The following is a 20,183-nucleotide window of genomic DNA, read 5'->3' as shown; positions in this document are numbered from 1 at the left end:
AGGAGTTTGGGTGGCTGGGACTGAAGTGGCCAAAAATATGAACGATGTTTTCCTTTCAAAGTTGGCGTGGCGATTCCATAACAAAACAGACTCTTTATGGATGAGATTCCTGAAAGGAAAATACATGGGCAGCGGGGTTGACATCTCGACATTCACTGAGAGGGCTATTTGTTCCCGGCTATGATCGGCTCTATGTCGGGTTTGGCTATTTATGGAAAATAAGGTCATTTGGAAAATTGGAGATGGTAATTCAGTTTTATTCTGGAAGAATAAATGGGCACCAAAACATCAGCCCTTGATTGAAGGAATTATTAATCATATACAGAAAGAAGAAGCCCATAAATATGTGTATGATTATGTGGCTGACAATGACAATTGGCAAGTTGAGCTATTGTGGACTTGGCTACCTGAAAATACTATATAGCAAATCTGGAGTTGTTTGTCACCTACTTTGGAGGATGGATCAGATCATCGGGTTGGAAGACATGAAAATACGGTTGGGGTCACGGTAAAAAACTGTTATACATCTCTATTAGGGGCCATGACGAATGATGTCCACTTTCCATGTGCATTATGGAGAAATCTGTGGGGTTGGAAAAGTCCTCAGCGCATGAAAATTTTTTAATGGAAGTTAGCCCATAACATATTACCTACCAAAGCATGGAGTGCTTATTGGTCCCATGGGGATCTTCGATGCCCCATTTGCAATGAATAGGTAGAAATCTTACTGTATACTGTTAGGGACTGTCCCATCATCAAAAATATATAGGCTATTATTTTCTTTAAGAAAGGGAAACCTTTTTTCGTGGTTGATTTACTTGAGTGGCTACAATGGAGTTAGAGTCATAAGGGGGAAAGTACATGTACGATCCCATGGGCTACTCTTTTTGTTGTTGGCTGCTGAATGATATCCAGTGGTGTAATTTAGTTGTACATGGCCAACAAGGCCCTCCTTTTATCCACTTGTATTTCGCTGTGAATGAAAATGCGCAGCAAGTGTGCGATGCGTTTGTACAGGACACCTATCTTCTGGTCCAGTGTATTGTTATTTGGCTTCTTCCGCCGGAAGAATTTATTAAATTAAATACAGATGATGCTTCTAGGGGAAATCCAGGGTTACTGCCGGTGATAGGGTGCTACAAGACTCAAGTGACAGATGGAGAGGTGGTTTTTCTTACAGAATTGGTCATTGTTTAGCATGGAATGCAGAACTGTAGGTTGTTCTGAAAAAGCTCCAACTTGCTTGGAGTAAGGGTTTATTTATACGTGAGAAAGCTCTGTTGTCGTGTTTCTCACTAGGCATGGTGAGAAAGCTCGTGAGTCATCTTTGGTGACTCGGATTCGAGAAATGATCAATTGTAACTGGAAAATCCACTTTATCCATCCATTGAGGGAGACTAATTGTTGCGTCGATTACCTGGTAAATCTCCTGCTAGACTGCTCGAACGTGAATGATGATTCTGTCTTCTCAGAACCTCCTCCTGGATTACTCTTACTTTTTCTTGGGGATTCCTCAGCCACTCCTCAAATTAGTGGTGTCAGTTGATTCTTTTCTTTTTGTAACGCCCGACCGCTTCAAGAATCAATGACTAACTCCACATACTAACACGAGACTTTTCAGCATGCTTTTTCCTCACTCCCACCCTTCTCGGGAAAACTTTCCCAGAGGTCACCCATCCCAGAATTGCTCCAAGTCAAGCACGCTTCACTATGGAGTTCTTCCGTTCTGGGCTACCGAAAAGTAATGCATCTTGTTAGTATAGGTAGTACCAATTAATTCTTATAAGCTATCCCAAACTGTGCAGTCTCATACCTGCACAGTCTTTGGAATCCCTCTCTTTCGGGTGTCGATTCGATTCATTCATGCATATAACCCCCCGCTGGAAGCCTGTCAGGAGCCGCTCCTTGTTTGTGCCTCTTTGCACTGGCGATCACTCCCTGCCCTCGTCAGCGCTTAGGATGTTACATGCCCACCAGCTTCCGCCTTGTTTGTCCTCGAAACACACCGTACTGGAAGAGAGGGCCTGCTCTGATACTACTTGTAACGCTTGGCCGCTTCAAGAAGCCTGTCAGGAGCCGCTCCTTGTCCATGCCCTTTCGCACCGGCGATATCTCCCCGCCCTCGTCAGGGCCTGGGATGTTACATGCCCACCAGCTTCTGCCTTGTTCGTCCCCTCGAACCACACCGTATTGGAAAAGAGACCCTGCTCTAATACCACTTGTAACGTCCGACCGCTTCAAGAATCAATGACTACCTTCACATACTAACACAAGACTTTTCAGCGTGCTTTTTCCTCCCTCGCACACTTCCTGAGAAAACTTCCCAGGAGGTCACATATCCCAGAATTGCTCCAAGTCAAGCACGCTTAACTGTGGAGTTCTTCCGTTCTGGGCTACTGAAAAGTAGAAGCATCTTGTTAGTATAGGTAGTACCAATTAGTTCTTATAAGCTATTCCAAACTGTACAGTCTCATAGCTGCACAATCTTTGGAATCTTTCTTTTGCTGGTGTCGATTCGATTCATTCATGCATGTAACCCCTCGCTGGAAGCCTGTCAGGAGCCGCTCCTTGTCCATGCCTTTTTGCATCGGCGATCACTCCCCACCATCGTCATCACTCGGGATGTTACACTTTTTGTTTTCTGCTTTTTAGCTTTTCTTTATGTATAAAAAAAATCATATAAGTTATCGGGATTAATATTTTTCATGATATAGATATAGTTTTATTTTCTATACATGCATAAAAATGTGTGAGGAGCTATATGGATCCATGCGAGCAGAATAAAGGAAAAAAAATGTTTCTTACACACTTTTATGTGTGTAGTAAATAAAATTATCTCCTAAAAATATTAATCTCTAAGTTATTTTTCATGTGAACCAGCTACTTGAATCGAATAATTTATTCTATGAATTAAACTTGAAAATTGGCTAATTTTTCCTTATATTTTACTTCCTATAAATGTGTAAATACCTTCTTGTACTTTTATTTCATGCCAAGCATGCATCCTAATTTGAATAGAACGTTTATGAATGCATGATGGAAATCTAGAAGATAAGATGGAATCATTATTGGGCTTGGATTATGAGCGAGAATAAAGAAAGAGATAAGTTGGAGAATATTTAAAATAAATTAGTTATAATAATTTTCCAAATATTACTAAAAGTAATAATAATAATTTTCCAATAATATATTCACTCTTTTCTGTCTTTTCCTTTATACACTGTTGAATGCTTCCAACAAGAATATTTCAAAATTCAAAGACTACAAAATCAGGGGTTGGCTTGGTAGACACGGTACACTTTTTATCTTAACTATTAAATTATTATTTTTTTAGGAAATTATCAATTTGGCCTAATAAACATCCACTTGACATTAATTGGGTTTGATATCAAACTAAACTTGATTGAAGGATTATTTTGAGGTTGATGTCAAAATATTTAAATTAAGAACCAAATTGACAAGTGAATCTCGAGTGAACTATATATTGATAACCTTTTCCTTAAAGTTTAACATTAAGAAACAAATTATGTCAATCTTATCAACGTCAAATAATAGAATTCAAATCGCTAATATTTCTATAGATTCGAATAACTATTTAGTTTTAAACATTGGGTTAGTACATCTTTGACGAGAAATTTAGGATATATTAATGCAAAACTTAGCTAAAAAAACATTTTTCATGTATAAGCCAGAAAACTTAAAGAGTTTGCAAGGGCGGATTTTTTGAAATTTCCAAGAAAGTGATAGTGTAAATTTTATTTACCTACATTTGGTATAAGGTTTATGAAAATTTTATCTGGAATCTGATTTTTCCTTTGTGTACAATTTTTCTTTCAAAATATCATCCAAAAATACCCTCAAAAGAATGGTATTCTTGAAATTTTATTTGTCGAAAAAATTTTATATTTTTTTTGAGACAAAATTTCAGTAATATTTTGATATATCAAACAACTTTTTTATAACATTCACAAAAAAATGATTTTCCCACTATATTTTTGAAAATAATATTTCTCGGTATGAAAAAATGTATTCTCTATCAAACATCCAAAAGTTTTGGATAAGCTACATAAATTTTTCGTGTATAGCCAAACACTTAAATAAATTTGATTATTTTAGTCAGATCTTGTTGCCTTGGATGTTTTCGAGGTAGCTTCTATGATTTTTGGCGTTGGATGTTTTCGATGTAGCATCTATATGTGGTGTTTTCCTTTCAGTCTCTTGGCCGATAGAATAAGAGAGTCTTGACAGCAGAAGCGTTACAAACTTGAAAAATTTTAACAACGAATATCATAAAAACTATATTTAATAATTAACATGTGTAACGGATAAATGCATTTATAATAAAGCTTATCCAATCTTATACATCAAGGTAAAAATGTTGTCTGCCTATCATAAGAATTTATTAATGCTCTGCTGGCCTGCACAAGGACATTTTAGATAGGGAAAAAAGTGTGTTATTTTCAATGACACACCTTATATTCTTTAACTCTCATAAAAGATGGGACTGATCATATTTGTAAAAAGTTTTTTTTTCTATTTTTTCTCCCATAATTTATCTTTTTCTCTCACTTAAAATGACATAACTTTGTGTCATTTAAAGTGATACACAATTTTCCCTTTTAGATAACACCACATAGTGAACAATAGAGCTTTGTCATAGGAAATTTTTCTCTCACTTTCAGCATCGTACACATATAATCTATGTTGCACCGACACCGACACGGGACATGAGATACGACACGATACTCCGACACGTTAATTCTAAAAAATGTTAAATTTTGACACGTTAGGATACGTTTTGATATTATATAATATTTTTAATTTATGTAGTGTATATTATATTTAGTATTCAATAATTTAACAAAAAAATAAAGTTAAACTTATAATACACATCAATTTTGCAAAGAAACATAATATATCCCAAAAGTATATATTAAACTCAATAAAATCGTAATCATAATCTAACAAATCTAATAGTAGGAACTCAAAATGCAACGCAACGTAACCTTTAAATCTTTTTTGAGTCTTTGCAACAAGTAGTGAAGTGTCGGAGTGTCGATGAGTGTCGGGAAGTGTCAGATACGACACGTCAAAATTTTTAAAGTGTCGGTGCTTCATAGCATATAATAGTAAGGTAATGTTACACTGTGATAATGTAGGCAAGATTAACAATTTTCGGCTCACTTTTTTTCCTCTATCTCTTATCATTAGGAAATATTTTACATAAATAAAACAAATAAGTTTACATATTTTTATAAATTGTTACTCTATTCGAATTTAGAGTTACCTCAGATAAAATACCACCTCTATTTCATAAGATTATTACTTTGATCACCTCCATATAAACATATATACTACATCCTTTGAGAGATATATACTTCTAAATCCACATTAGTTTAATCAACAAACTAATAGTTTTGTGTTATTTTAAAAGTATATTCCATTTTAATTCTTAACAAATAATGCTAATTTGATTCTTAACATCAAATTCAAATTCTCGATATTTTATTCTCTTCAACCGTAAGTGATTGAATTGATAGCATTAATCTCTAAAGAACTAAATTAATAATAACTAGTCATGGACGGAAAATAAAATTTTACTCTTTTTTCTTTTTGGTATAAAAATTTTACCCTTTTAAATTACAAGAAGGATGATGTAACAAATATGGATTAAATATTAGAGGTATTTAAAACCAAATCAATATGATTAAGATTTAGAAAATTGAGTCGCTAAAAAATAAAAATGAAAAAAATCTAAATAATAAAAAATTAATTAGATTTAATGGATTTTCAAATCAAAATTTAAAAGTTGAGTTAATCCAAAAGAAACTGAAATTTTGTGCATGTGTCTCTATCTATATATATATATATATATATATATATATATATATATATATATATAGGAAAGTTATATTTACAAACTTTTTGTTTAATTACAATCTTTATTGATGTCTGACAGGTCATATATAATGTAATTTGTAAGTTTATAAAAAAAAATTGTAAACGGATTCATCCACATATATATGCGTGTGTGTGATATTTTAATTAATAGAATTTCATATTATTTATATTAATTAAAATTTCTTATTATATCTCAAGCCAAACTTAATTTTCTCGCTTGAATTCGTACCTATATTAAAAGATTGGAAATTAAGTTGGAATGATATTTAGAATTTAAATTTATGTTATGGTGAGTTTATTTGAACTTGTATTTAGTGTATTTTGATGTAGAATGAAGACTTATATTTGATATATTATAATAAAATTTGATTTCTATATTTTAATGAATTTATATATTAAAATAATTCTAGCAAAAAATTTAAGATATTTGGATTTATATTTTCAGTTAAATCGATTGAATAATATTAAGAAAAGCCAATTAGATTGGTGTTAGTTGGCTTTTCCCAGCAAAATCAATTTGATTCAATCTAATGAATGAATACCCACATGCTCAATGTGACAACACCAAAAATTATATGGAGCATATGTAATTAGGAAAAAATGTTTTTGCAGAGTTACTGCAGATAAGTTATCTGCATTTTTTTTTTCAAAATGACATCATTATGATATTGAAATCTTAAAAAATTATAAATATAAATACTATTATAACCTTGAAATAAATTAAAATTACAAAAATACCATAATTTCTACCCAAAATAATATCGTATTGGACTTACTGCAGATAACTATTAAAAAGCGAATTCATGTAATTAAATCGACAAAATGATTCCTATGATTCTCTGAATGCAAGATTTACCAAAAACACCTTGCCGTTAGTTTTTATATTTTTAATTTTCTTTTTGTCTATGTACTAGGATTGATGTGCATTAAATAATGAACTTATTTGGTCAAATTATTCTTTAATGAAATACTTCACAATAATCAATAAAGCTCAGCACAGTTGGTAGATAACTAGGTTTCTTAGTTATGCTGACAGGGGTTCGATTTCTGACCGTGAGTATGAAAAATGCTTTGTTGAAAGAGATTTACCCACTTAATGTGATCTCCCGCCTCGAAAGAATTACTCTTCGAATGTCGGCCAGAGGATACCTCGAGAAATAAAAAAAAAAAAAAAAAAAACTTCACAATATTAGAGTTTGTTTGCGACCCCTCTTTTTAAGTTAAAAATTATTTTTAAATTAAAGCTAAATTTTTAAAAAAAATTAAATTAATTTTTTTTTGGTTATTCTATAAAATTTATAACTTAAAAGCTATTTAAAAATTGTTTATTTAAAAAAAAAATTGAAAACTTAAAAAAAGCTCCTATACCACGTAGGAGCTTTTGATTTTTTCTTCCTTATAAAAAAAAAAAAAAATAGTTCCTTTTATTATAAATTTTTTTATAAAAACTTATTTGGTTTAATTTGTACTTATAAAAAAAAAGGACATTCCAAGCACTTAATCGAATCTATCACACGTTAATTTCAAAGATGAAGTTAGAAAATTTGAATTACCTTTCTTGAAGTTCGTGATAATTACCCACGACCGTCTTCTTGTTTTCGACATTACAATTTCGGCCTTTTTGCCATGTGCAACTTATGTATCTCTGAGACAACTCCTATCTTCAAATTTTTATTTTCGCGGAAGAATTTTTTAAAAAAGGTTATGTTTGATTATATAATTATTTTTATATCCAAAAAGAAAGAAAGTATATTTTTAGTTAATAATATATATTTAACGTACGTAAATGATAACTCAATTTACAATATAAAATGTTTATTTAATAAAAAAGTATTCGAGATAAAAATATTTCTTATAACGTCGTTTTGGTTTTGAAAAAAAAAAATAAGGTGTTTTGAATTTTTTTTCCTTTTGTTTTATGAAGTTTAATAAAAATCTTTTTTTTTTCAAATTGCAAAATCATTTTATTTTGAATTTGCAAAAAATAATTTTATCTCATATTATAAGAGAAATATTAATAATTTTAATAGATGATGTGTTAAAGAATTATTTTTTTATTTATGTCAATTTATATTTCAGACAATGGATTCATTTTCTTAAATAAAAAAAAATCAATTTTTATCAAGCCAATAATATTTTTCATGGAATCTCACCGACTTTCATAAAAGATAACTTTATATGCAGTTTGGCATATAAATTACTAAGGAAAGGCTTACATTGACGATTTTTTTTTTTATAAATTTACAACTTAATATAGTTTATAAAAAAAAATTATGAATATAATCTATCTCAAATACTAAAACCTAAAAAACAATATTCAATTTTTAAAGCTTCAAATTTTCTAAAGCAACAAAAAAGAAGTGATTAACAAACAAACATATTACCAAAAACAAAAACAAAAACAAAAACAAACAAAAGAATCACCAAGGTGACCAAACAAATAAATTAGGGAAAGGCTATAAATTCTCAAAGAAATCCATAGCCTCCACACGGTATCTTCGAGATCCATTCATGGAGGATCAAACGTTGTCGGCAGCAGCAACGAAGACAGCATTTCTAGATGCTCCCCTTCACGCAATTGGGTTCGAGATTGATGACTTATCACCCCACAGGGTCACTGGTCGTTTACCTGTTACCCTGAAAAGTTGTCAGGTCAGCACTATTTTACATTTTTTTTTGCAAAGTTTCTTCTTTTAATTTTCCCGTAACATCTAAAGATGATGCTGATTTGTTTATGAGGTTGTATGATACAAAATATTAAAAAGTGAACAAAATTCATTTATTTTCTTTCTCTTCTTCCCAGTGAGTTCCATCCATTTTTTTTGTATGTCGAATCAGAAAATACATGATCCCCTTATCTTAATTGATTAAAACATTAATGTGATTAATCGTGCAAAAACTGAACAGGGATTCAAGGTTTTACATGGTGGGGTATCAGCTTTGATAGCAGAAGCTCTTGCAAGTATTGGGGCCCACATGGCCTGTGGTTATAACAGGATAGCAGGTATTCAACTTAGTATCAACCATATGAAACCTGCTCAATTGGGTGACCTTGTTTTTGCTGAAGCTACTCCTATCAATCTTGGCAAAACCATTCAGGTTTTCTCTAATCCAATGTTCATCTTTTGGATTTTTTGAATCACACTCTAGGTGATTACAAGTTACTAGTCTAGTAGTGGCTTCAATTTTTCAATTTTGATTTTTTTTTTCTTTATTTTCTAGTAGGTGTGGGAGGTGCAGCTTTGGAAGAATGATCCTTCAAAGTCAAAGGACAAAATCTTGGTATCATCTTCTAGAGTTACTATTATAGTCAATATTCCTATGCCTGAGCATGCAAAGGCTAATAGTGAAATTCTCAAGAAGTATGCAAAGCTGTGAAAGTGCAATTGACAATTGTCGTATGCAACTGGGAAGATAATAAATTGTTCAAATTTTATACAATGTGTTTCTTATCTGTAAAACCTGCCAGACATCTGTTTTTGTGTCTGTTTCATTTTCAATACCAGATACGGCAGTCATTAATTCTACTTGTGTACATATTTTTCTGTCATTTTCTGCTTTAAATTTCAGTGATAGTAACTCTTTTCCTTGGTATTTTTATGGTTGTGAATGCTTGAATTTTAAGTGGCACTGTATGAGCAGATCAGTGATCCCTCAATGTTTATTACAATCCCAATTTCAACCAATCCTAAAAAGGAGTTCGCGGGTCAGCGCAGTCATTGCTCAAGTCATGGCAGCTTAGTTTATAGACGATACTTATAAAGAATTATTTGAACCTAATATTTTAAGGTATTTGATGAAGTCCTTTGTTTATATTATTCTGTGACACCCTTCTCATCTAAGAGTCTTTGGATTTGAAACGTGGATATTATATAGACTTCGTTTTTTTTTTTTTTTTTACCTTATGCTTATTTAATTCGATAAGTGGAGGGTGGTGAGGACCGAACTCGTGTGACAACATATGGTGAATTTATTTCTGATTATGTAAAGAACTATTTTAACCCAAAACCTTAAGAAATTATGTGAAGGCATTTTTAATGATATATATTATTCTCTAATACACCTCCTTACGCAAGAGCCCAAACGTGAATATTGCAGATACCCAATTTTTATTTTTATTTACTTTATGCTTATTTATTTTCACAAATTGAGGAGGCGGTAAGAATTGAACTCATGATCTTGTGATCATTGAATATTTGATACCTCACCAAAATCCCTAATTTTTGTGCGAATAGCTGATAGAAGCTCATAGTTCATAGCGTTGGTGAAACATTGACAGGCACTTTCTGTTTCTGTTTCCTCTACTGAATGAAGCAATAGATGTTCACAAACAGAATGAGCAGTAATCAGGCTTTATCAAAGATAAAAGGAGTGCAATGAACATAATTTTTTAGACATTCTTTCTTAAACATTTTTATTACTATTAAGTAAAATCTCATGCTAGTTCTATTAAAAAAGACTTGGGCTTGTTTACCGAAGCAAAAAAAAAGAATTAAGCATTTTTTAAACATTTTAGACATTCTTTCTTAAACATTTTTCATTAGTGAGACCAGAATGGAAATTCATTCAATACTAAATGAAGTGTTGAAAAGAGTGTAAAAAAATGGATCCTTTCTCATACTAAAGAGTGTGCTACTAGTAATTCTGCTGAGGCTAAATAATAAGATTTCTTTTAAACTCCATAAAAATTAAATAACAGAGTCCACTAAACTACACAGTAGAAAATCTCCCCAGTATTAAAAATGTTTTGCAACAAAAAAGACAAAAAATATGGAAAAGAAAGAGATTAATAAAACGTGCTTATTAAGTTTTGACCCCTTTTGATGTTTTGCACAAATCGGCTAATAACAGCGGAAGCGCAACTGGAGAAAATTCTTCGGGGTTACAAATGGTTATAATATCTAGAGTAAATACTCTTTTTGGTCTCTGACAATATCCATGAACTACTTATTGGTCCCTAGCAATAAAAAAAGGACATAGTGGTCCCTTAAATTACAAAAAACAGGCCACGTTAGTCATTCTGTTAAATCTCATCTAACGGCTCAACTAACGGTGCACACTTGGCACGTTAGTTTGCTGACGCGGATTTGAGTGGTCCACCGTGAATTTCCAACGCCCTTATTGGTCCCTGACAAAAATCACGGGGCCTTTTTTTGTCCCTAACTAAAGAAAAACAGGGACATGAAATCAAAGAATTTAGAGTACATGTAAACCAAAGCTAGGTATTTGTAGTTCCACAATAAATCAAGGTATTTGTAGTTCCACAATAACTCAATATGTCTCATCCTCATTTTATTATTGCAAATATACCATGTTACATCCAGTAAAATATCACATTGGACTCAAACCTTACAAACTTGTAATTGAGGACATACCAATAAATCGAACCTAAACTAGTTCACTTCCAGTCGACAATGGTAAGTGTAATGAAAACACAACCTGCCGACCCAAATTTGAATATCAAACATGGCACTAAAAAGGTGAAAAGGAGACAACCTGAGCCTAATTAACTAAAGAAAGCAAAAACTGTCAGAGATTCTTTGGAATCATAGTGACACTTTATGCATAACAGAGAAATGCTTGCACAAAAGTAGTGTACCTAACTATGATGCACTAATGATGAGATTAAATTAGTACACCCAAGTTGAAACCACTACGATTATCCAAGTATTTCTAGCAGACATAGGATCCTCCTCTAAGCATGCTTGGCCTGGAAATCCTTCATGAAAGCCACCAACTTCTCAACCCCACCCAAAGGCATATCATTGTAAATGGAAGCTCTCATACCTCCCACCGACCTATGTCCCTTAAGCTGAACTATCTTTTCCTTAGCAGCCTCCTTAATGAACTCAGCCTCCAATTCTAGTTTCACCAAAGTAAATGGCACATTCATCAAAGACCTCAATGACTTTTCAACCGGGCATCTAAAAAAGCCATTGCTTTCATCAATGGCATTGTAGAGAATCTCAGCTTTCTTCTTGTTCTTCTTCTCAACCTTCTTCAAACCACCTTGTTCCAAAAGGTCCTCAAACACCAAACCACACATGTAAATACAATAACAAGGAAGGGTATTGTAAAGTGAATTGTTCTCATCATGTATCTTAAAATCAAGCATCATAGGAGTCATTGGCTGAGCATTCCCAATCAAATCCTTTCTGATTATCACAATGGTTACACCAGAGGGCCCCACATTCTTCTGAACCCCAGCATAGATCACCCCAAATTTGGACACATCAACAGGCTTGGAACAAAAATTTGAAGACATATCAGCAACCAAAATGCCACTTGCATTTTTGGGTGTTGGGTAATCCTTAAACTCAACACCATGAATAGTCTCATTTGCACATATATGCAACTACCTAGCATCAGGGTTCTACTCCAATGAATCAAAAGATGGAATCTTTGTGTACTTTTCAAATTTCCCAGACCAGATCACCTTTGGTTTACAGTATTTCTGTACCTCCTTGGTTTCATTGCTCGTTGTCACCCTCTTCTTCTAACCGTTGCCACTGCAAAAGCAGAGAGTGGGAGCAACACAATACAACGCTAAGCTTTCCCATTTTTGCGAAAAAATTCACTTTCTATTCAAATCCAAACCCTAACCTGGCCAATTTCGTGACCCACATTTCAATTTTCCTCCGAAGCACCATCTTCATCGTCATTGACCACACATTCTGTGAAATGGACGCTAGTGCTAGGGCTTTCGATTTGTCCAACGGAGACTATGGTATGGAGACTCCGTCAAAAGCTTTGGTCATTCACAACAGGGTACCTCAACGACGTGGGAGAGAAGAAGCAAATTGTGAAAGTGAGGGAAGGTCTTAGCGTTGTAATCTCCAGATAAACTTCAAGCGGGAGAGAAGAAGAAAAAAAAAAATTGAAGGTACCTCAACGATGTCGTTTTTGGTCCTACGTGGAATGTGAGTCAGTGACTTAACAGTACACGTCAGACACGTTAGTGACACCGTCATAGCTCAACTAACAGAAGGACTAACGTGGCACTATTTTTCTAAAATTAAGGACCAAAATGAGCCTTTTTTATTGTTGGGGACTAAAAGAGGCTTCATGAATATTGTCAGAAACGAAAAAGGGTATTTACTCTAATATTTAATATTTTGACTTGGTGTTTGTCATTTTAAATGAAATAAGTTATGTCATTTTAGGAGAGAGATAGACATAGAAAATAGAAATCATGGGAGAGAGAAAGTAGATGGTTTTTTTTAATTTAAAATTTAAATAAAAAATTTTATTCTGTGTCTATCTCTCTCTTAAAATGATATAATGTTATGTCATTTAATTTTCTGGTCACACTTGAAGGTGTAGTCGCTTCCCATAATGACAATGTAGCAGTCCGCCCCCAGTTACCAGATTTCATCAATCAATAAAATAGCCATCAAGAATGAGTTTAAATTAACTTAATTTATGTGTATATAATATGATGCTTTTTATTAAAAAAAATTAGATATGAGATTAATCATTGGAGTACTAAAACTTTGACGAGCTCGGACTATTGACATTGCAAATGCCAATCAACCGATGAGTTCAAACTACATACGACCAACGTGCATAAGTTGGAATTTTTCTATAAACAAATTGTCATCCATATTTAAGAAAATCTTCAAGACATTGAGATAAGCTAATTTAGAGATGTTAAAATGGTCAACTCGCCCCATTAGATTCTAACACGTGTTAATTGGGGCCAAAATGTCTATAGAGTCAAATGACTTCTAATAATAAAGGTACGCATAGTCAAAAGCCTTATGGGTTAGAGCAATTCGTGAACTATTTAAAAATTTAATTTAAAAAAAACTTAATTTTTTATTGTATTTAATACCTTCAAAATTATTTTAACAAATAAATATATAACGCTTTCATAAAATATTTTATACAAAATATAAATTTTTTAATTTTCAATTTTTTTTAATAAAATAATATTTGTACACAAATATACAAGTAAAAACGTAAACAAATTTTTTAATAAAAGTTAAAATTTAATGTTATTATCTTTGTTGAGTTTTATTATTAAAAGATGTCATCAAATGAAGATTTTATCACGATGAGTCGCAAAAGCACCATTCCCGAGAGCAACTATAGTGAAAAAGCAAAAGGTGCGTGAAAAAATTGTTAGTAATGTGGCTTCCATACTCAGGAGGGGGTGAATTGAGTATTATAAGATTTTTGCAAAAGTCTCCTTCTAGTTTCTAAATAATTATTTCAAGCAAACTTTGATATGTGAAAAGCTAATCAATATATTCAAACAATCCATAATATATAATATATCACAATTATAGAACTTATTCTAGCACATACAAGATATCAAAGAAGAAATTAAAATGCTAGAAATAAAGAGTTTAGAGTTTAGAGAATTGTAAACACAATATATCCTGGTTCGGTCATCACCACTTGTGACCTACGTCCAGACTGAAGCTGCTCGATCAACTCTTTCATTAATGGTCAAGCTTCACGGGTGTTTGACAAACCTTTACAATCTTCCAAGACTTCGGGTTCTTGGATACCACAATCTCCAAGTTTACAGGTACTTGACAACCTTACGATTCACTCTAAATTTACTTAGGTATTTGGCTACCTCTCAAACAATGGGTCTCACAACCCTTTCAACTCAAGAATACAAGGAGAAAAATATTTAGAAATGAATATACACTCTCAAAGTGTGGATATACAACTTGTAACACTATGAGTATATGGATTTTCAAGATTTAGAACTACATCTGAAATCTGAATCGTTCCTCTTCTTCTCTTTCGATCTTCTCTCCCTGACTCAGACTCAGTCTTCTTGTTCCGGTGATCTCCTCCACCGTGCTGGTTCTTCTTTTCCAACCGTTAATTTGTCGTGTCGTCGCCTTTCCTCCGCTATTATCTATTGGGTAAGAGATCTCCTTTCACATACTATTGTAGGTGCATGAGAAGAACAAGAAGGGCCTGAGTTTGATGATATAACTTTTCATTAACTCCTTTGAAATATATGCTTTATACTTTGATAGTTTGATTAACTTGTGAATATTGATTTGTAGATGTAATTGGTTGAATTATGTTAAGTATATTTTGAATCTTTAATGATTGGTTGTTTGATTTTTTTGAATTTTTCATATAGAATATATATTTATTTTTTTAATATATAAAATTGGGTCAGCAAAGTGATCATGTGACCCTCCGGTTAAACCCGTGACCCCTGACCTTGGCCGGGTCAATGGTCGGGCCAGATTTTTAAACACTGACAAAAAAAGGCGAGAATGAGAGCCATCTCCACTAGGAGAATTTCGTAATATTCTCCTAAAATATTCTTTTAATATTCAATAAAGAAGCATTTAATACTTTTTCATTGATAGAAAGATTAGTCAAGAGAATTCAGAATTATTTCTTTATAAAATGAAGCACACTGAATGAGGAAATAACCAACACTTGAAACAAGTTGCAACCTATGAAGCACCAACACTTCAAAAACTCTGACGTGTCATGTCCGACATTTCTCGACACTCTCCGACACTCCGACACTCTCTGACACTCCAACACGCGTTGTAGAAACTCAAAAAATAGTTCAAAGGTTACGTTGCGTTGCGTTTTTAGTTCCAACTATTAGATTCGTTGGATTATGATTACCATTTTATTGAGTTTAATATAAATATTTGAGATATCTTGTGTTTCTTTGCAAAATTGATGAGTATTACAAGTTTAACTTCATTTTTTTTATTAAATTATTAAATATTAAATATAATATAAACTACATAAATTAAAAATAATTTAATATCAATACGTGTCCTAACGTGTCGAAATCTAATATTTTTTAAAATTAACATGTCAGAGTGTTGTGTCGTGTCATGTGTCCCGTATCAGTATCGGTGCTACATAGGTCGCAACTACAATCATTGGTTTATTATTTTAATTTAGATGTCCAAAAATCATTGTCAATGCCATTACACCGTCTTTTGTTTCTATATTCATTTTGATGGACATAATTGACTACCACCAATATGCCGGCCACCTACGAGATCCACCATCCAACCACCCGAAGACTTATCAACATGCAAAACCTCACTCACCAACTCACCTTTCATTTCATTTGAATGGTCTAAAATACCCTCTGGATCAACGACTTCCAATGTTTCTTCAATCCATTTTAGAACACCTTCCCATATTACAAAGCCTCAAAATTGGCTTGTTACCCTTACGAAAAATAGCAACAAAATCAGCGAAAGAAGAGAAAGTATAGCCTTTGGTCCAATTTGTTCATGGAGGACCAGCCATCATCATCGGCAACATCAAAGACTGCTGCCTTGGATGTTCCCCTTCATTCAATTGGGTTTGAGATTGAAAACTTATCACCAGAGAGAGTTTCTGGCCGTCTCCATGTTACACAGAAGTGCTGCCAGGTCAACCTAGTTGCATTTTTGTCTCTTAATAACAAGTATTTTCTCTTTGGTTTATGAATGTTTTGGAAAAGTTTCATGCTTTTTTATCTCGAGAAATAAACAAGAGGAATTAACGATCTAAGGGTAATTTGATTGTGCATGGGACAGCCATTTAAGGTGCTTCACGGAGGGGTATCAGCAATGATAGCAGAGTCTCTGGCAAGCATGGGAGCTCATATGGCTTCTGGTTATCAAAGAGTGGCTGGAATTCAACTTAGCATCAACCATTTGAAACGAGCAGAGATGGGTGACTTGGTCCATGCGGAAGCTACCCCTTTAAATATCGGCAGAACCATTCAGGTGTTCTCCATATCACTATTTCTCTCCATATTATGTTTCTTACAATTTATCTTTAGTTTCTGTAAGATAATATTAAACCATTATATACCTAACAAGAATTACAGAATATCTATCATGTCTTTGCGATTAGAAAGCAGAAACGTATCTGTATTCTCCACTGATGTAGAATTGAGATAATGATAACAACATGCGTGAACAAATTAAGCTCAGTTCTATATATCTTCCTTTAACAAGAGGCTATCTATGGAACAAACAAGAGATCTGACACAGGTGGGTGACAAATATACGGATTGAATGAATTTTGAATTATATTATCATGAATGGTTAAAGAATAAACCATTAATCCATTTAGCGTCTACTAAATCATTATTAAAACATAATCCATCCATTAATCTATTTTAATGGGGATGGACATTCAATTCACCCACTTGCCCTCCCTTCATCCCTCTCATGTGCCCTCCTCGCCTCCTCGCTCTCTCTTACAAAGAATTTGATCTCGTGGCAAATAGATTGATCTCACACTAACACTTGGTCATTGGTTACCCAATGGATATGTTGAATGATTTATTAACCATCCATTAATTAAAATTAGCAGAGTCTATACAATCCATAAAATTTATTATAATTGACAGGACTGTTTGGATTCAAATATGGAGTGCATGGGATGAGTGGATCCAATTGCCACTCTTGTTGCACATACCTATAGAGGAGCCCTAGCCTATCAATAGTAATAATCTAAAAACAGCCTCCCATCACAAGTTACTTTTATAAAAAATCTCAACAACCTGTAAGAGTCATTGTTTTATTAAGATCTTAATAGTCTTTAAATGGAAAAATTCCTACGTAAGAATTCTTTTATGTTTCTAAGAGGAATCTTCACCATTGATTTCTCCTCCATTCTCTTTCAACCCACAATAAATTGATCATTAACAGTAAAGGGCTTATCAGTCTAAAACCCAAATCATATAATAAAACTTGGCAAATAATGGCAAACCACATCAAGCGATATTCAAATAATCCCTACTAAGGTTTAATTGGATAGAAATGAGAAGTTGGAGAATAGTGTGGTCATTTTCATTTACCTCCTTCCTGCTTTCACTCCGACCTAAGCCCAACCAATGTTTTTCCACATTCTTAAGAGTTAGCATCCAAAATTTATTCTGTTCATGGATAATTTTAAGCTACAGTAGAGACAGAAATCTCAGTATCAATAATATCTATGGGCTTGAAGACATTACTAGCTTCATTCTGCTTGACATGGGCATTCACCAACCCACTACCCTTGGGAGAAAATATTCAGTGGAGTAGAAACTGCAAGATACAGTAATTATTAAATATTTGTTGGTTAAATTTGCAACCATAAAAAGCCAAAAAAATTAATAAAAACAAGCGGTACGGGTTTCCCTCTGAGGCCTATGTTAAAGAAGTGAAGTTGAGCTCTATTGAGGAAGCTTTGCCTAAAGCACACAAGTGCAAAAACTAATTCTCCAATCCCTTTTTTATTCCACAAAATGAATAAACAGAATAAAACAGAAATAAAAGAACCCACTACTATGATACTTATCTGCTAACAAAACTACCCACTCACATATCCCTAAAAACAAGACTCTGTTTACCCTTTGTTATTGTTGAGGCTTACTAACGTGAAAAAAGCATGTCATAACAGTTTTCTTTGTAGCAGGTGTGGGAGGTGAGAATCTGGAAGATTGATCCATCAAACTCACAAAATAGATCACTGGTATCATCTTCTCGGGTAACTCTATTAAGTAACATGCCTGTCCCAGATCATGCAAAAGATGCTGGTGAAAAGCTAAAGAAGTATGCAAAACTGTAAATATTTAAAGTTTTATTTAATGTAAATTCAAATTCTGCTTGAATGGAGTTACAATAACCCAATGATTCAGATATATACAGATCAAGATTCTAAGACTTCAATATGTACACCACGACAGACTTCGTAGCTAAAATGGAAGTATAGTAATATTAGTATAATCTATCTTATACCTGTAAATGTTTCATATTACACATGGCAGATGAACCCAACAGCTCAATCACAAGATCCAACACTACGTCAATGCCAGTAATTTACCTATCCTCAGGATCAACATAGAACCCTCATTGAGCAGCTTTTCTCATTATTTTGGAACGGCAGCTTCAAACTAAAAAATGACAGTGGTTCCATCTGATTTTGTAATTTCAATGGATACCATGTGAATAAAAAGGCCATACACCTATTCAGTGATTCCATTCAAACAATCAAAGGTTAATTCCAGAAACAAAATGCTAACGGACCTAGCAGTGTTAGCAATGTTAGGCTGCTGGATTCTTCTTGCGAAAGGATCTCGAGCTAGTAGTGCTTCCGTCCTTCTTTCCTAAGCGAACACTGGAAATTTTATGCCTAAAAAACGTTGACATAACATGGTCAAAGATAGACTAACAAGAAGCAACCATATAGAAGAAACAAATAAGCAATAAAAACATGGAATAGTGTTACCTGAGACTGCTAAGTTGTTGTGTCAAATCGTTCAGCTCCATACTAGAAAGTTTGAGAGAAGACAAAGTTCCAGGTACCTCTTCTGAAACAACCTTAGACAATTTCTTCACTGAAGCTCCCAATTTTCCAAAAGCCTGTGCAAGAAATGAACAACAACTGTTTGAACATTAGTCATTCAACACATCACTGACATTTGCAATCACATGTGTATGTGTGTGTGTGTGTGAACTTACAATTAAGGTTGGAATTGAAACCACAGCCACTGAGAAAAATGCACCAACAGCCTACACACCCAAAAAGCACAAGCTAAGGATTTAGTTCATTTGATTGCGAAAAAGAAAACCATCTCGGTTACCCAAAGACAAAAACGCTTAAAGATGCAACTTTTAACCGTAGTTGCTGAGAAAAATGGGTAATGATTACAGTACCATGGAGAGAACGAACAAGTGAGAGAGAAACCCCAATTCAGGGGTTGGCCGAAGCCCTAGATTTCTGGCCACCGCAATGGGCGGAGCTGCCGTGACCAGCGGTTGCGTAGGTTGCGGCGAAGTGAGTGTAAGCTGTTCTGAGATTAATGGCGCCGGAATTGAATCGCCGGCAGCCGGCGGCAAATTGGATGAGCTTCTAACACTAATGGAGAACGGAGCACGTGAAGCGGCGAGAGAGGCGGGAATTTTCGTGGGCATTGGGAATTTGTTGAAGTTGAAAGGGCCCAGAGACCGCGATTGCATTTGAGACAACATTGATGGAAAAGTTTCCGATTTTGCAAGTTTGTGCTCTTCAACTTTGTCAGTGAACAGTGTGAACTGTGAAGACCATTTCAATCGCACTTGATATTCTGATTCTGTTTATAAATAATAATAATAATAATAAGGTTTTAATGTTTATAACATGAATATAGATAAGTTATCTACATTCGTTCTCAAAACGATATCGTTTTGGGTTGGAAAAAAATTATAATCAAAAAAATTATTATAACCCTGAAATAAATTATAATTACAAAAATACTTTAATTTTTGCTTCAAAACGACGTTATCTTGAACTCCATGTAGATAATTTAT

The 20,183-nt window shown here is 33.5% G+C and overlaps 4 protein-coding genes across 4 annotated transcripts; 2 read left to right on the top strand and 2 right to left on the bottom strand.

The window, feature by feature from the left end:
* Positions 1-8,412: 8,412 nt before the first annotated feature.
* Positions 8,413-9,408, top strand: LOC133299358 (1,4-dihydroxy-2-naphthoyl-CoA thioesterase 1-like). The gene is made up of 3 exons (XM_061498816.1): positions 8,413-8,553; positions 8,809-9,000; positions 9,127-9,408. The coding sequence occupies exons 1-3, from the start codon at positions 8,413-8,415 to the stop codon at positions 9,277-9,279; spliced, it is 486 nt and encodes a 161-aa protein (XP_061354800.1). The 3' UTR covers positions 9,280-9,408.
* Positions 9,409-11,596: 2,188 nt separating this feature from the next.
* Positions 11,597-12,563, bottom strand: LOC133299354 (phosphoserine aminotransferase 1, chloroplastic-like). Its single transcript, XM_061498813.1, is given in 2 exon segments — positions 11,597-12,397; positions 12,549-12,563. Coding segments are annotated over 2 exon segments (816 nt in total).
* Positions 12,564-15,945: 3,382 nt separating this feature from the next.
* Positions 15,946-18,601, top strand: LOC133299351 (1,4-dihydroxy-2-naphthoyl-CoA thioesterase 1-like). The gene is made up of 3 exons (XM_061498810.1): positions 15,946-16,289; positions 16,437-16,628; positions 18,310-18,601. Exons 1-3 carry the CDS (start codon positions 16,149-16,151, stop codon positions 18,460-18,462), a joined length of 486 nt encoding a protein of 161 aa, XP_061354794.1. The 5' UTR covers positions 15,946-16,148; the 3' UTR covers positions 18,463-18,601.
* A 112-nt stretch (positions 18,602-18,713) lies between these two features.
* On the bottom strand, positions 18,714-19,905 carry LOC133299350 (uncharacterized). The gene is made up of 4 exons (XM_061498809.1): positions 19,551-19,905; positions 19,356-19,406; positions 19,123-19,256; positions 18,714-19,026 (listed from the first exon to the last, which is right to left on the bottom strand). Exons 1-4 carry the CDS (start codon positions 19,863-19,865, stop codon positions 18,939-18,941), a joined length of 588 nt encoding a protein of 195 aa, XP_061354793.1. The 5' UTR covers positions 19,866-19,905; the 3' UTR covers positions 18,714-18,938.
* Between the last annotated feature and the right edge of the window lie 278 nt (positions 19,906-20,183).

The sequence above is a fragment of the Gastrolobium bilobum genome, unplaced genomic scaffold (assembly GCF_033153095.1).
Source record: "Gastrolobium bilobum isolate Gb01-03AN ecotype WA unplaced genomic scaffold, APGP_CSIRO_Gbil_v1 utg20882, whole genome shotgun sequence".
Lineage (NCBI taxonomy): Eukaryota > Viridiplantae > Streptophyta > Magnoliopsida > Fabales > Fabaceae > Gastrolobium > Gastrolobium bilobum.
Note: the sequence above shows the minus strand (reverse complement) of the source record. Positions and strands in the feature narration are given on the sequence as shown.

Bases quoted from the DNA above. Each gene is read 5' to 3' on its own strand.
- LOC133299358 (XM_061498816.1), top strand. From the start codon at position 8,413: ATGGAGGATCAAACGTTGTCGGCAGCAGCAACGAAGACAGCATTTCTA. The intron at 8,554-8,808 runs GTCAGCACTATT...AAAACTGAACAG, and splicing joins TTACCCTGAAAAGTTGTCAG to GGATTCAAGGTTTTACATGG. The intron at 9,001-9,126 runs GTTTTCTCTAAT...ATTTTCTAGTAG, and splicing joins ATCTTGGCAAAACCATTCAG to GTGTGGGAGGTGCAGCTTTG.
- LOC133299351 (XM_061498810.1), top strand. From the start codon at position 16,149: ATGGAGGACCAGCCATCATCATCGGCAACATCAAAGACTGCTGCCTTG. The intron at 16,290-16,436 runs GTCAACCTAGTT...TGCATGGGACAG, and splicing joins TTACACAGAAGTGCTGCCAG to CCATTTAAGGTGCTTCACGG. The intron at 16,629-18,309 runs GTGTTCTCCATA...TCTTTGTAGCAG, and splicing joins ATATCGGCAGAACCATTCAG to GTGTGGGAGGTGAGAATCTG.
- LOC133299350 (XM_061498809.1), bottom strand. From the start codon at position 19,865: ATGTTGTCTCAAATGCAATCGCGGTCTCTGGGCCCTTTCAACTTCAAC. The intron at 19,407-19,550 runs GTACTGTAATCA...TTGGGTGTGTAG, and splicing joins ACTTGTTCGTTCTCTCCATG to GCTGTTGGTGCATTTTTCTC. The intron at 19,257-19,355 runs GTAAGTTCACAC...TTTCTTGCACAG, and splicing joins TTTCAATTCCAACCTTAATT to GCTTTTGGAAAATTGGGAGC.